Here is a 14,428-nt window from a genome sequence, read left to right as displayed (position 1 = left end):
CACTTTTTAAAAAGGTTTCTGATGTATATTGCCAAATTTTCCTTCAGAATTGTTTTGTCAGTTTACTTTTCTTTCAGCAGTGTATGAGAATGACAGTTTCTCTACATCTTTATAGCCCTGGATATTAGATATTATTATTATTATTTAGCCTTTGCAAATTTGATAGAAAGTTTGCTTTAATTTGCATACCTTAGATCAGTGTTTCTCAAGTGTTTGGCCTGAGAATCACTTTTTTTGCACTCTCAAAAATTATCGAGGACACGGTAGAGATTTTGTATATGTGAGTTATATTTACTGAATTAGAAGTTAAAACTGAGAAATTAAAAAAATACTAATTCATTTTAAAATAACAATAAATTTACTGCATGTTAACATGTTCTTTTTATGAAAAATAACTGTTTTCCAAAACAAAAACACATATAATGGGGAGAGCAGTATTGTTTGATGTTGTTTAGCAAATCTTAATGTCTGATGTGCTAGATATGTGCTTCTGCATTCAATGTGTCCTGATATGTGGTTTTTTTTTTTTCTGGTTAGGAGATAAAAATATGGCCTTACACATTTGTAGCTGGAAAATGGAGGGATATTTTAATAGTTTTTTCCAAATAATTGTAGATATTTGTAATTGGTTCTACACCAAAACTTGACAAGTGGTAGTTTCTTAAAAATTAGTTTCAACAGCTGGAAAATGGAGGGATATTTTAATAGTTTTTTCCAAATAATTGTAAATATTTGTAATTGGTTCTACACCAAAACTTGACAAGTGGTAGTTTCTTAAAAATTAGTTTCAACATGGAATCTGAAACCATATCTAGGAATTTTGCATACTGTTACATTAAAATCCATTGTTTTTTTTTTTTTTTTTTTTTTTTGGTACGCGGGCCTCTCACTTGTTGTGGCCTCTCCCTTTGTGGAGCACAGGCTCCGGACGCGCAGGCTCAGCGGCCATGGTTCACGGGCCCAGCCGCTCCACGGCATGTGGGATCTTCCCGGACCGGGGCACGAACCTGTGTCCCCTGCATCGGCAGGCGGACTCTCAACCACTGCGCCACCAGGGAAGCCCTCCATTGATTTTTTTTAAAATTAATTAATTAATTTATTTTTGGCAGTGTTGGGCCTTCGTTTCTACGCGAGGGCTTTCACTACTTGCGGCAAGCGGGGGCCACTCTTCATCGCGATGTGCGGGCCTCTCACTATTGCGGCCTCTCTTGTTGCGGAGCGCAGGCTCAGTAGTTGCTCCGCGGCATGTGGGATCTTCCTAGACCGGGGCTCGAACCCGTGTCCCCTGGATTGACAGGCAGATTCTCAACCACTGCGCCACCAGGGAAGCCCCCCTCCATTGATATTTGAATGAATATTTTACCCATGAGTGATGTTGTAACATCGTATGTTGGTCATTTGGAAGATATTGCTCTACTGAGTTACACAGATGTCCCAAATGTTGACACATTTCATTATACAAAAATTTTAGATTGCATTCATTAATATTGGCACCAGTCTTACCGGAGAAGTCCAACTCTTAGGTATTTGTCATACTTTCAGTGATAAATTCAAGTTTTCCCCCAAAACTGAGCTTTCAAGTGAACATTTGAATGTTACTATTGGCAATAAATACTGTTCATTGTTTTCCTTGGGGTGATGGTTTCACTATGTTCATTTTAGAAAAAAATGACTGCCAGATAGCCAATAGTTTGTCAGTCACTCTTTCAAATAAAATTGGTGTTGAATGAGGGAAAAGCAGCTAGTTCAGGTCACAACTAAGAGTCCCACAAAGTGCTTTTCCTCAAGACAGCTGCTGTACTTTCTTCGGATGCAGTAGAGGTGCTTTATATATACCTCACATTTCATCACACACAGCATCATAAAGACATATACACAAGAATGAAGATATAATCAAATAAAGTCTTTAATAAATGAGTGCTTTATCAAGGATGGTCTTAAATTGTTTTTTGTATACTTGTTTTCATTTAATTGCAAGTCATGGTATGGAATATATATTGACAACTAGTACAGTTTTGTGCCCCTGCCTTGGTTCACGCTAAGGCGTCAGCAGTTTCACCCACCATGGGTCTTTTGTTGTTGTTTTTACCATCAGTGCAAATGTCAACACAGTAAAAAAGGCAAATAACATTTTAGTATTGTTTTGAAGATAGTGTTGACCTAAGCATCTCCCTAAAAAGTGTTTCAGGGACCCCTGGGGATCTGTGGGCCATACTTTTGAGTAAGGACTGCTCTTTTAGATTAATGTAGTTTTGAATATTGGTTCATACTACTTTTTTTGGACATATGTATTTCCTATTTTATCTTGTCAGTTTTTTCATCCATTTTTATTTAAGCATTTCTCTTTTTTATTGATAGGTGTAAGAGCTTTTTATACATATTTAATGTTTGTTGCAAAACCTCTCCTCACTCCCATTTGTTACTTGCTTTTAGTATCTACTATAAAGGTTTTGGAATTTAGAGGTTAAATTTTTTTATGTATTCTCTCTCTCTTTTTAAAGATTTCTTCCTTTTGAATCAGGTTTATTTTCTCCTCTTGTTTAGGCTCTCTTCATTCCAAGAGTATATAAATATGTTCACCTATATTTTCTTTTAGCCCTTTTATTATTTTAGTCATCTGTTTGGAACTCATTAGGCGTTAGTTTTGAGGCAGAGATCTAACTTTTCTTTCCAAATGTTTGCCTTTTATTCTACCTTTTACCCATATCATCTGCTAAATTTTTTTTTTTCATCTGCTAAATTTTTATTTATATTTCTGTTTATTTCTAGATGCTGATAATATTTTAACTTATGAAACTATGACATTTTATGTTGTGTTGAGGGCTGACTTTCAATCATTTTGAACAGAACTAAAACTCATAGAAAAGTATTGTCTTTTTATTTTTTAAAAATTCAAGCATATGAGGGACCCAAATTTTTAAAACAGTTTATTTTGGAGAAACCAGAAATTACAGTGCACTATTATAACCAAGTGTACTCTGCATTCATGTCAGCAAAGAATACTTAAAGAAAAACGCAGTATTTAATTGGCTTCTACAGTCCTGTTGGGCTGGTTATCTCAATTAGTTACATTGAAACTAGTGATAACGAAGCCAAGATCAAAGGTTTGCTTTATTGGACAGTTAATTTTACAACAGGAGAAACACTTCCATCTTACTTCTTATGACTTAGATCTTGACTTTTTCAGAGAAAGCATGGGTATCTTAGTAGACATTATTATGACTTCTACAGAAAATATAAAAAATAACAACTCAATGTTCTAATTTTTAAAGGTGCCTTGATTTCACTTTGTGTTTGAAGGATCTCACCTTTCAACATCCTGAAGGTGATGATGTGGTCACTTATTTGTTTTTTTATTTTTTTGATTTACTCTTTAACAAACTACTAATTATTTTAGTTAGAGAAAGTAACTTAGTTTTTAAGATGACCTGACATTTTGAATAGTCATCTTGGAACTAGATTTGGCGTTTCTTTATGCCAATGGCAATATTTAATTTTAAGCATTTATAATTTGCATTTCAATTAACCTTTTCTTAATTTCCCAATTTGGCACATGTAAACTCATTTAAATTATGGAAGAAATCTGTGAGGTCCTTTTTAACTAACTGTGCCTAATGAAGATGGTCTTTTGATTTTTGAGGGTCTCAAGAAGGAAGACATAGAATACTAGTCATCAAGGTATCTAATTAAAGTTTCATAGTGGTATGAGTTTATTAAGGTTATGTAGTCCACACACTGTTGTATTTTAGGCTATGCAACATCAGTATTTAAGACCTCTTCAAGATACAAAATTAAAAAGGCAAAACCTTTGGGACTTCCTTAGCGATCAGGTGGTTAAGATGCTGTGCTTCCACTGCAGGGGGCACAGGTTCGATCCCTGGTCAGGGAACTAGGATCACGCATACTCTGCTGTGGGGCCAAAAAAAAAAAAAGAAAAAAAGAAAAGGCAAAACCTGTATGTTGGAAGCTAACAATTATCCAGTCATTAAAAATAATAGGATTTAACAAAATAAATAAGCATTATTATACTGTATTTCTCCACTTTTCCCTCTAACCTTGTTTTCCAAATGGAACTCAAAATGTGACAGCTCTTGTTTAAAAGAACTGAAAGAAACCCCAAGCGACACTAGAAATAGAACATTGCCATCCTGCCCTTCCCTCTTCCCGTAAGGGACAAGAGCCTGGGAATGGCCCTGCCTAGTGGATGGTGTCCTTTCCTCCAGAGATGATGTTGGGAAAAGGGGATGGAGTGTGCCTGCCTTTCACAATATATTCTAGGCCCCTTCTTTGATGACGTATAGCATGAGTCCACTGGCACCTTTTGACTTTTTCTTGCCTGAACATGAATTAGGCTTCTTTTCCTGTCATTTTGAACATGTTTTATGTTTTTCGACATTATTTTAGTGTATAACATTTTGATATTTAAGAAATTCTACCCCTTTTTTTGACTTGAACTCTCTCTTTGCTTTGTGTTGTTTCTACTCCATTTGTGAAGTATCTGACGAAAGAAGTTCATCCGTGGAATATAGCCTTTTTGTTGTAATGTCATTATTTTAAATGCGAGTGCATGTCATACATTCATTATTAATACCTTTGCCAGAACAGGGCTGAAACTCATCAGGAGGGATTTATTCACACTATGAGAGTACTTGCTATAGGTGTCGGGTTATGTATTTCAGGTAGCTTTTTATGTAAATTTTAAATAAATATTCATTTTTTCTAACTTGCAACATCCTCTCCTCTGTCCTAGGGTTGGACTGGTCTGAAGAGAGTGGAGAAGAACTGGAGGACTCAGAGCAGGCCTCACCATACCAGGTTGCCTGGTCCATCCGAGAGACCCTCAGATACGAAAGACACACGTGAGTCTTCCTTTTCTTTTTATTCTTTTTTTTTTTTTCGGTACACGGGCCTCTCACTGTTGTGGCCTCTCCCGTTGCGGAGCACAGGCTCCGGACGCGCAGGCTCAGCGGCCGTGGCTCACGGGCCTAGCCACTCCACGGCATGTGGGATCTTCCCGGACCAGGGCACGAACCTGTGTCCCCTGCATCGGCAGGCGGACTCTCAACCACTGCGCCACCAGGGAAGCCCTCTTTTTATTCTTAAATTTCCCCTGTAGTAGATTGATTTTTCCTATATATGCTAATTTCATTTTATTTTTATTTTTTAAATAAATTTATTTATTTTTGGCTGCGTTGGGTCTCCGTTGCTGTGTGTGGGCTTTCTCTAGTTGCAGCGAGTGGGGCCTAGTCTTCATTCTGGTGTGCGGGCTTCTTACCGCGGTGGCTTCTCTTGTTGCGGAGCATGGGCTCTAGGCACGCGGGCTCAGTAGTTGTGGCTCACGGGCTTAGTTGCTCCGCGGCATGTGGGATCTTCCCAGACCAGGGCTCGAACCCGTGTCCCCTCATTGGCAGGTGGATTCTTAACCACTGCGCCACCAGGAAAGCCCTCATTTTATTTTTTAAAGATAAATTTATTTATTTATGGCTGCGTTGGGTCTTCTTTGCTGTGCGAGGACTTACTCTGGTTGTGGCAAGTGAGGGCTACTCTTCATTGCGGTGCACGGGCTTCTCATTGCGGTGGCTTCTCTTGTCGCAGAGCACGGGCTTCAGTAGTTGTGGTGCGAGGGCTTTAGTAGTTGTGGCTCGTGGGCTCAAGAGCACAGGCTCAGTATTTGTGACGCACGGGCTTAGTTCCTCCACGGCATGTGGGATCTTCCTGGACCAGGGCTCGAACCTGTGACCCCTGCATTGGCAGGCAGACTCTTAACCACTGTGCCACGAGAGATATCCCTATCCATTCTCTGATATTTCTAATGCGCTGAATATTTCTATGTTAAAATATTTTTTTTGAAATAATCTCGTTGGAGGTTCTCAATATCTACCTTATCAGAAAGCTGTAGGTTAATGCCCAGCCCCTTCAGTGGTAAGAAGACTAGTTCTCTTTCAGGGGATTGCCTCAGCATCATAGGTATATGCTTGGTGCGGTGTGACAGGACTGAGATAGATCCCTCTCTGTGGGGCTAAAAGATGACTCACAGACTCAGCTAATTATTATTTTCGTTTAAGTACTGTGGTTTGAATAGGTGTTCAGCAAGACAGAGGGGAGACTATCTGCACCCAGGCCGACTCCTAGAATTTCACAGTATCATAGTAGGCATATACATTCTAAGGTCCGGTTTCTGAATTTATAGGCTTAAAAATGTGATTTGTTAGTACACCCAGAAATGATTAGGCTTAGGGAGCTGATTCACTAGAGGCTAACGTATAAGCCAAAATGACAGTTTTTAGTAGGAAGTATCATCATTAAGTAGGACAGATGTTCACTAAGCAAAACTATATGGGAAGCAAATTATAGTCAGAAGCTTATTTGGACATGGAATTAGAGCAAGGAGAGTTAGCTGGATTTATTAATGGCCAGTGTCATTAAACTATAACAGCCTGATGCCTCCATTTCCACTCTTGGGCTTTATATCCTGTATAGTTGTCCCTGTCTCCCCTGTCTCCTAGTTACTATTGGAAAATGCTATATATTTTTTTTCTCTCTCTGAGATTCCATTTTATATGTCATTTAAGACTGTTTCCTCACCATTAGCATTTCTTGTTTTCAGACAGAAGTACAATTGAGCTTAAGCTTTCTAAGTTATAGATAATATCAACTGTGCTTCCTAAGGTTGATAATTCAAATCAGCTTAGCTTGACTTGGGATATTTTGGGTTAATTTTCCAAATGCTATAAATAGATAACATAACTAAATGCTCGGCACAATACCTGGTTCATGGGAAATGATAAATGATAGCTAAGAATCCTATTTTAATTCTGAAAATTACCTGAACGTTAGTATTGGGAGTATTTGCCCTTGATTAGGAGCCATGTATATTCCATTTCTGCCTTCTAGTGCAGTTCTCAGAATATTTCTTTTGCTGTTATAGACTTGTGACCATCAGCTTTGTCTTCATCTCTGTAGCATTTTACTTTCGTGGCCAGTTTGGCTAACTTGCTTCTTCTTTGACTGGCTCTTCTTTTCCTTCAGTATATATTTCTCCTTTTTACAAGCAATTTTCCTTACTTCCTGCCCAGCTGTCCCTTTAATCTTTTCCTCTTCACTCATTTGTTTATTCACTTGTTCAGCGTATTCTTGTTGAACTAGTATTATGCTTCAGGCATGGGGCACTACATTCTTTTCCTTGGGTGAAGCTGGGATTGCGTTGGTTTACCATCCCTTCTGTGCCTGCAGCTGCACATCTGCATCTGCCACTGTGCTCTCTCACAGGAACCTCTGTCCTTCTGTTTTAGGCTACCTACAGAACTACTTTATTCCAGCTTCTTGTTGTGCTTCAGTGTAGTAGAAAATGGAGAGCTGTAGAAAATTGGCCCTACCTAGCCTGTCCATTATATCTTCAAGAAGTTTTGGCCATGTGAAATTTCTCAAGATTTCGCCATTTAAAATTGCTCAGTGAGTTCATTGTGTTTTGGGGGAAAAAAAGGCACAGCGGCGTGATCGCTACATTCCCCCCGAAGAACCTTTTCATGAGCTTTCTTCCTAAACCAAAATTGTACTTAGATTTGGGGAGAAAATTTGGCCTTGTTTTGGCAGAGGTGCCTTGGTTACTTAGTTTAGTTGTAGATGCATATGCCAAAGTGGAGCTCTTAAGATTTTACTTAGGTCTCTCAGTAGCAGAAATAAGTTGGTATCTTAAATGTAGTATTAAGGAACAGTAAGTACTGCCAGTAACTGCTTCCCTTTTCACATTCCTAATGATGTCTTTGATAGAATAAAGTTCTTAATTTCAATGGGTACAGTTTATTAGTTTTTTCCTGTATGGTTAACTTGTGACCTGTTTAAGAAATCACTGCTTACCCCAGGGTCATGAAGCTATTTTCTCATATTATCTTCTAGAAGCTTTATTGTTTCACTGACAATCTTTCTGGAATCTATTTTTGTATATTTTATATATGATGTGAGTTAGGGCCAAGGATCTTTTTTTTTTTTCTTTTTCCATATGGCTTCTCTATTTAAGCAGTACTATTTATTGAACACTTATTTTTCATTGCATTGGAAGCCTTGACATAAATGTGTATGTCTGTTTGTGCATTTTCTAATCTCTTCCATTGGCCTATTTGTCCTTGTGCAAATAACTTCAAAGTTTTAATTAAAATAGCTTCAAGTAGGGATTTCCCTGGTGGCGCAGTGGTTAAGAATCCGCCTGCCAATGCAGGGGACACAGGTTCGAACCCTGGTCTGTGAATATCCCACATGCCACAGAGCAACTAAGCCCGTGCACCATAACTGCTGAGCCTGTGCTCTAGAGCCCGCTGAGCCACAACTACTGAAGCCGAGCGCCTAGAGCCTGTGCTCCGCAACAAGAGAAGCCACAGCAATGAGAAGCCCACGCACTGCAACGAAGAGTAGCCCCCACTTGCCACAGCTAGAGAAAACCCACGCACAGCAACAAAGACCCAACACAGCCAAAAAATAAATTAATAAATATAAAAAAATAGCTTCAAATAGATTTTAATCTTTTTTTGTGTGTGTGTGGTACACGGGCCTCTCACCGTTGTGGCCTCTACCATTGCGGAGCACAGGCTCCAGACACTCAGGCTTAATGGCCATGGCTCACGACCCAGCCGCTCCGTGGCATGTGGGATCTTCCCGGACCGGGGCACGAACCCGTGTCCCCTGCATCGGCAGGCAGACTCTCAACCACTGCACCACCAGGGAAGCCCAGATTCTAATCTTTTTGAAGAAAGCTTTTGGTTTCATTGATTTTTTTTTTTTTTTAATTTTAATTTCTTGTTTTTTATTTCATTGCTTTCTGCTCTTTGTTTCCTTTTGTTTGGCTTTAATTTTTTTGACGTTTTTAAGGTAATAGCTTAAATCAGTTAAATCTGAGATATTTCTTGTTTTCTTTTTTTTAATTTTTTTTTGGCTGCCTTGGGTCTTGGTTGCTCTGCGAGGGTTTTCTCTAGTTGTGGCGAGTGGGGGCTACTCTTCGTTGCGGTGCGTGGACTTCTCATTATAGTAGCTTCTCTTGTTGCGGAGCATGGGCTCTGGGCGCATGGGCTTCAGTAGTTGCAGCATGCGGGCTTCAGTAGTTGCGGCACGTGGGCTCAGTTGTGGCTCATGGGCTTAGTTGCTCCACGACATGTGGGATCTTCCCAGACCAGGGATCGAACCCATGTCCCCTGCATTGGCAGGCAGATTCTTAACCACAGCATCACCAGGGAAGTCCTTCTTGTTTTCTAACATAGATGCTTGGTGCTATACATTTCCCTCTAAACACTGGTTTTAGCTGCATCCCACAAATTTTGATACGACATGTTTTCATTTTTATTCAATTCAAAGTATTTTCTAATTCCCCCGCCCCGCCCCGCCTTTTTCTGTTTTGGCCACGCTGCGTGGCTTGTGGGATCTTAGTTCCCTGAATAGGGATTGAACCCAGGCCCTTGGCAGTGAGAGAGTAGAGTTCCTAACCACTGGACCACCGGAGAATTCCCTCTAATACCCCTTTTGATGTCTTCTTTGATCTATGGGTTATTTAGAAGTGATATTTAGTTTCCACATATTTGGGGATTTATCAGGAATTGGTTTTTAATTTAATTGTACTATGTTCAGAGACCACATTTAGATTACAGTGTTCTGTAAATGTCAATTAAGTCAAGTTGGTTGATAGTGTTGTTCAGGTCTTCTTTAATTTGCTTTCTTTTCATCTTTGGTGATTTTCTTTCATTTTGTTCTGTCAGTTACTGGAAAGGGATGTTGAAATCTCTACTTGCGGATTTGATTATTTCTCCTTTTAGTTCTCTCACGTTTTTTTTTTTTTTTTTGAAAATTACATTCTTTATTTTTAAACTATCCCTTAATATTATCACATTTGCTTTGTAGCCAATAAAAACAACATATGTATGCTTGGGTGTGAAAGATGGGGTGAGGCAATGTTGATGGAGAGCAGGACGACCTTCAGCCCCTGAATAAGACTCTTGGTATCATTGTTCACAACGTTTCTTTTGCTGTCTTATTTCTACCATGAGAGACTAAACAGGATCGTTTTTTATTATTCAGTTTATTGAAACTGGGCTTCCCTGGTGGTGCAGTGGTTAAGAATCTGCCTGCCAATGCAGGGAACGTGGGTTCAAGCCCTGGTCTGGGAAGATCCCACGTGCCACAGAGCAACTAAGCCCGTGCGCCACAACTACTGAGCCTGCACTCTAGAGCCCGTGAGCCACAACTACTGAGCCTGCGTGCCACAACCACTGAATCCCGTGCACCTAGAGCCCGTGCTCCGTAACAAGAGAGGCCATCTCAATGAGAAGGCTGTGCACTGCAACAAAGAGTAGCCTCCGTTCTCCACAACTAGAGAAAGCCCATGCACAGCAATGAAGACCCAATGCAGCCAAAAATAAATAAATTAAAATAAATAAATTTTTAAAAATTTATGGAAACTAAAAAACAAATAAAACAAAATCCCCCAAAACACAGTTCACCTATTATTCTTACTCATTACCCCTGTCTCTGGCAACCACCAATTAAGTCTCTGTATCTATGAGCTTGATGGGGGTTTTTGTTTGTTTTGTTTTCTTTGTTTATTTTGGCTGCACTGGGTCTTAGTTGTGGCATGCAGGATCTTAGTTACAGCATGCGGGCTTCTTAGGTGCACCATGAATGCGGGATCTAGTTCCCCGACCAGGGATCGAACCTGGGCCCCCTGCATTGGGAGCGTAGAGTCTTACCCACTGGACCACCAGGGAAGTCCCTGTTTTGTTTTGTTAAAGATTCCACATATAAGAAAGAACATATGGTGTTTGTTTCTATTTCTGACTTGTTTCGTTTAGCATAATGCCCTTGATGTCCATCCATGATGTCATGAATGGCAACATTTCATTCTTTTTTATGGCTGAATAATATTCCATTGTATACATATCATACAATTTCTTTTTCCATTCATCTGTGTGTGGGCACTTATGTTGCTTCCACATCTTAGCTATTGTGAATGATGATACAGTGAACCTGGCGGTGCTAATATCTCTTTGAGACAGTGATTTCATTTCCTTTGGTTATGTTTACCCAGAAGTGAGATTGCTGGATCATGTGGTAATTCTGTTCTATTTTTAATTTTTTGAGGACCCTCCATACTGTTTCCCATTGTGACTGCTCCAATTTACATTCCCACCAACAGTGTACAAGGATTCCCTTTTCTCCGCATCCTCACCAACACTTATTTCTTTTTGGTAGTAGCCATTCCAACAGGTGTGAGGTGATATCTTATTGTGGTTTTGATTTGCGTTTTAATGATGATTAACTATGGTGAGCATCTTTTTATATACCTATTAGCCATCTGTATGTCTTCTTTTGCAAAATTGGATTTTTTGCCTTTTTGCTATTGATTTGTATGAGTTCTTTCACTTTTTACTTCACCCATTTTGTAGTTCTGTTATTTGATACATAAACATTTAAGATTGTTCTGTTCTCTTGATGAAGTGATCCTTTTATTTTTATAAAATGACGCTCTTTATCCCAGTCATAGTGTTTGCTCTGAGATCTTACTTTATGTGATATTAGTATAGCCACTCGAGCTTTCTTTTGGTTACTGCTAACTTGGTATTTTTTTCAGTCCTTTTACTTTTTTTTTTTTTTTTTTTTTTTTTTTTTTGCGGTACGCGGGCCTCTCACTGTTGTGGCTGTGGCCTCTCCCGTTGTGGAGCACAGGCTTCAGACGCGCAGGCTTAGCGGCCATGGCTCACGGGCCCAGCCGCTCCGCAGCATGTGGGATCTTCCTGGACCGGGGCACAAACCCATGTCCCCTGCATTGGCAGGTGGACTCTCAACCACTGTGCCACCAGGGAAGCCCCAGTCCTTTTACTTTTAACCTATTTTAGTCTTTATATTTGAAGTGGGTTTCTTGTTGGCCGCATATAATTAGGTCTTACTTTTTTATGTACTCTGACAATCTCTACTTTTTATTTGGGGTATTTAGACCATTTAAATTTAATGTGATTATTGATACTATTGGATTTAAGTCTAACATCTTTTATTTGTTTTCTATTTGTCCTATTTGTTCTTGTCCTTTTTCCCCTGTTTTTCTTTTTTGATTATTTTTTTATGATTTCATTTTATCTCCTTTCTTGGCTTATTAGCTGCATTTCTCTGTTTTATTTTTATAGTGGTTGCTTTAGGGTTTACAGTATACATACTTAATTGCCTTAGTGTATTTTTAAGTGTTATACCCCTTCATGTATAAGAACCGTATGACAGTGTACTTCCATTTCTCCTTTCCCATCCTTTGTGCTATAGTTGTCGTACGTTTTCCTTCTACCCATGTTATAATCCCCCACGTTTTTACAATTTCTAGAGAGTTCTTCATTCTTTGAGTAGTTCCAGATTGCCATCTGATGTCATTTTCTTCTGTATGAGAGGTTTCCTTTAATATATCTTGTAGTGCAGGTGTTCTAGTGATAAATTCTTTCAGCTTTTGAAAGTCTGAAAAAGTTTTTATTTTGCTGTCACTTTAAAAAATTTATTTTTTATTGAGGTGTAACTGTCTATGCCTTATTTTTTTTCCTCAGCTCTGACTACGCCTTCTTTTCTTAATATTTATTTATCTATATGCGTGGCATGTGGGATCTTAGCTCCCTGACCAGGGATTGAACCCATGCCCCCTGCAGTGGAAGCTCAGAGTCTTAACCACTGGACCACCAGGGAAGTCCCCTAATTCTTTAAACATTTTGTGTAAGTCACCAGTGAAGCCATCTGGTCATGAATCTTTTCTTTGTGGGAAGTTTTCGCTCTTTTGTTGTTTTAATAAAATAAGATAAAGTGACTTTTATTTGGAAAATTTCACGTCATGCCTTGAGATTACAGACAAGCCTGAAGTTTTACGAAATCAGGTTTGGAATTTACTGCTCTGTATTTATTTGGAGCTATTAGTAGCATCTTAATAATAATACCTGTACTTATATTGTGATTTCACATGTATCATTTCTTTCTCTTGATCATGGGAGTTAGGTGAGCCAGCTGTGTCTCCATTTCACCCAGATGAGAAAAGTTAAAGAAAGAAGGAAACTTAACACATATCGAGAAATGCTGTAGCTACCAGCCCTTGTCACTGCTGGTATATTATGGGAACTGGCCTTTCTCTTCCTAATTTGCTACTCTTCCTCAGCAACCAGATTTGAAATATTAATGTCTAGCATCTTAGAAGTGGGAGGCATCGAAGATTTTCTAGTTTAGGACAGTGCCAAGGATGGTCTGTAGATCTGTGCTAGTCTGCAAACTGCTTGTTACTGGACCACAGCAAGATAATTTGGGAAGTTATGAATAAGCTTTGAAAACTTTTATCATGATGTACATGGTTAACTTGAGAAACACTCATCTAGTCCATTTTCTCTGCAGTAATAAGAGTCTTTTTAAATAACAATGTTGGCAGTTGATTTTCCACCCTAGCTTTATTTTCCCTTTAAGACTTACTGCTTCTCTTCTTTCATCTTTCTGTTATGGCGCTTCCATTCTCTTAGTTGTACAGATTCAAAGTCATTATTGACTTTCTTATCCTTCATACCCAGTCACCAAATTCTTTTGTGATAATGGCCCTTATGTGTTGTGTTCTTTCTATTATCTCTGTGGCCTTTTACTTTTAGTCACTCCCAGTTGTTAGCCGTTGACTCTGAAATCTGTATCTCTTCTCTAAACGTGCCCAAGTTTATAATTTCCAACTGTTTTTCCACCACTCCCTATGTTGCCTCATCTGTACTTTTTTAAAAAATAAATTTATTTATTTATTTGTGGCTGAGTTGGGTCTTCGTTGCTCTGCCCGGGCTTTCTCTAGTTGCAGCAAGTGGGGGCTACTCTTCGTTGCGGTGCGCAGGTTTCTCATTGCAGTGGCTTCTCTTGTTGCGGAGCGCGGGCTCTAGGCATGCGAGCTAAGTAGTTGTGGCACGCGGGCTTAGTAGTTGTGGCTCGCGGGCTCTAGAGTGCAGGCTCAGTAGTTGTGGCGCACGGGCTTAGCTGCTCTGCGGCATGTGGGATCTTCCGGGACCAGGGCTCGAACCCGTGTCCCCTGCATTGGCAGGCGGATTCTTAACCTCTGTGCCACCAGGGAAGCCCCTCATCTGCACTTTAAATTACCTAGGTCTAAAATGGAATTTATTTCCTACCCCAGATCTGCTCTTGCTCCTGTTTCCTGCTCTTTTTGCCAGTGGAAACAGCTGGGTGATTATTGTCCCTTCCATCTTCCTTGCCCAGCTGACAAAGTCTTGTCTCTCTCTTTTTTCTTTTTTTAATTATTTGGTTGCTTCGGGTCTTCATTGTGGCACATGGGATCTTCGTTGCAGCACATGGGATCTTTTGTTGTAGTGCGTGGGCTTCTCTAGTTGCACCATGCGGGGTCCAGAACATGCGGGGTCCAGAACACGCTGGCTTAGTAGTTGTGGTGCAA

At 39.6% G+C, this 14,428-nt stretch overlaps 1 protein-coding gene across 1 annotated transcript in view; it reads left to right on the top strand.

Annotated features, from left to right (window-relative positions):
• Window positions 1-14,428, top strand: part of INO80D (INO80 complex subunit D) — a 41,724-nt gene that overhangs the window by 7,753 nt on the left and 19,543 nt on the right. The window contains exon 3 of the mRNA XM_065880835.1: window positions 4,751-4,859. Coding sequence (XP_065736907.1) covers window positions 4,751-4,859 — 109 coding nt within the window. The remainder of the gene's footprint in view (window positions 1-4,750; window positions 4,860-14,428) is intronic.

The sequence above is a fragment of the Phocoena phocoena genome, chromosome 7, assembly GCF_963924675.1.
Source record: "Phocoena phocoena chromosome 7, mPhoPho1.1, whole genome shotgun sequence".
In the NCBI taxonomy this organism is placed as follows: Eukaryota; Metazoa; Chordata; class Mammalia; order Artiodactyla; family Phocoenidae; genus Phocoena; species Phocoena phocoena.
This window is presented reverse-complemented; position numbering and strand designations above follow the sequence as displayed.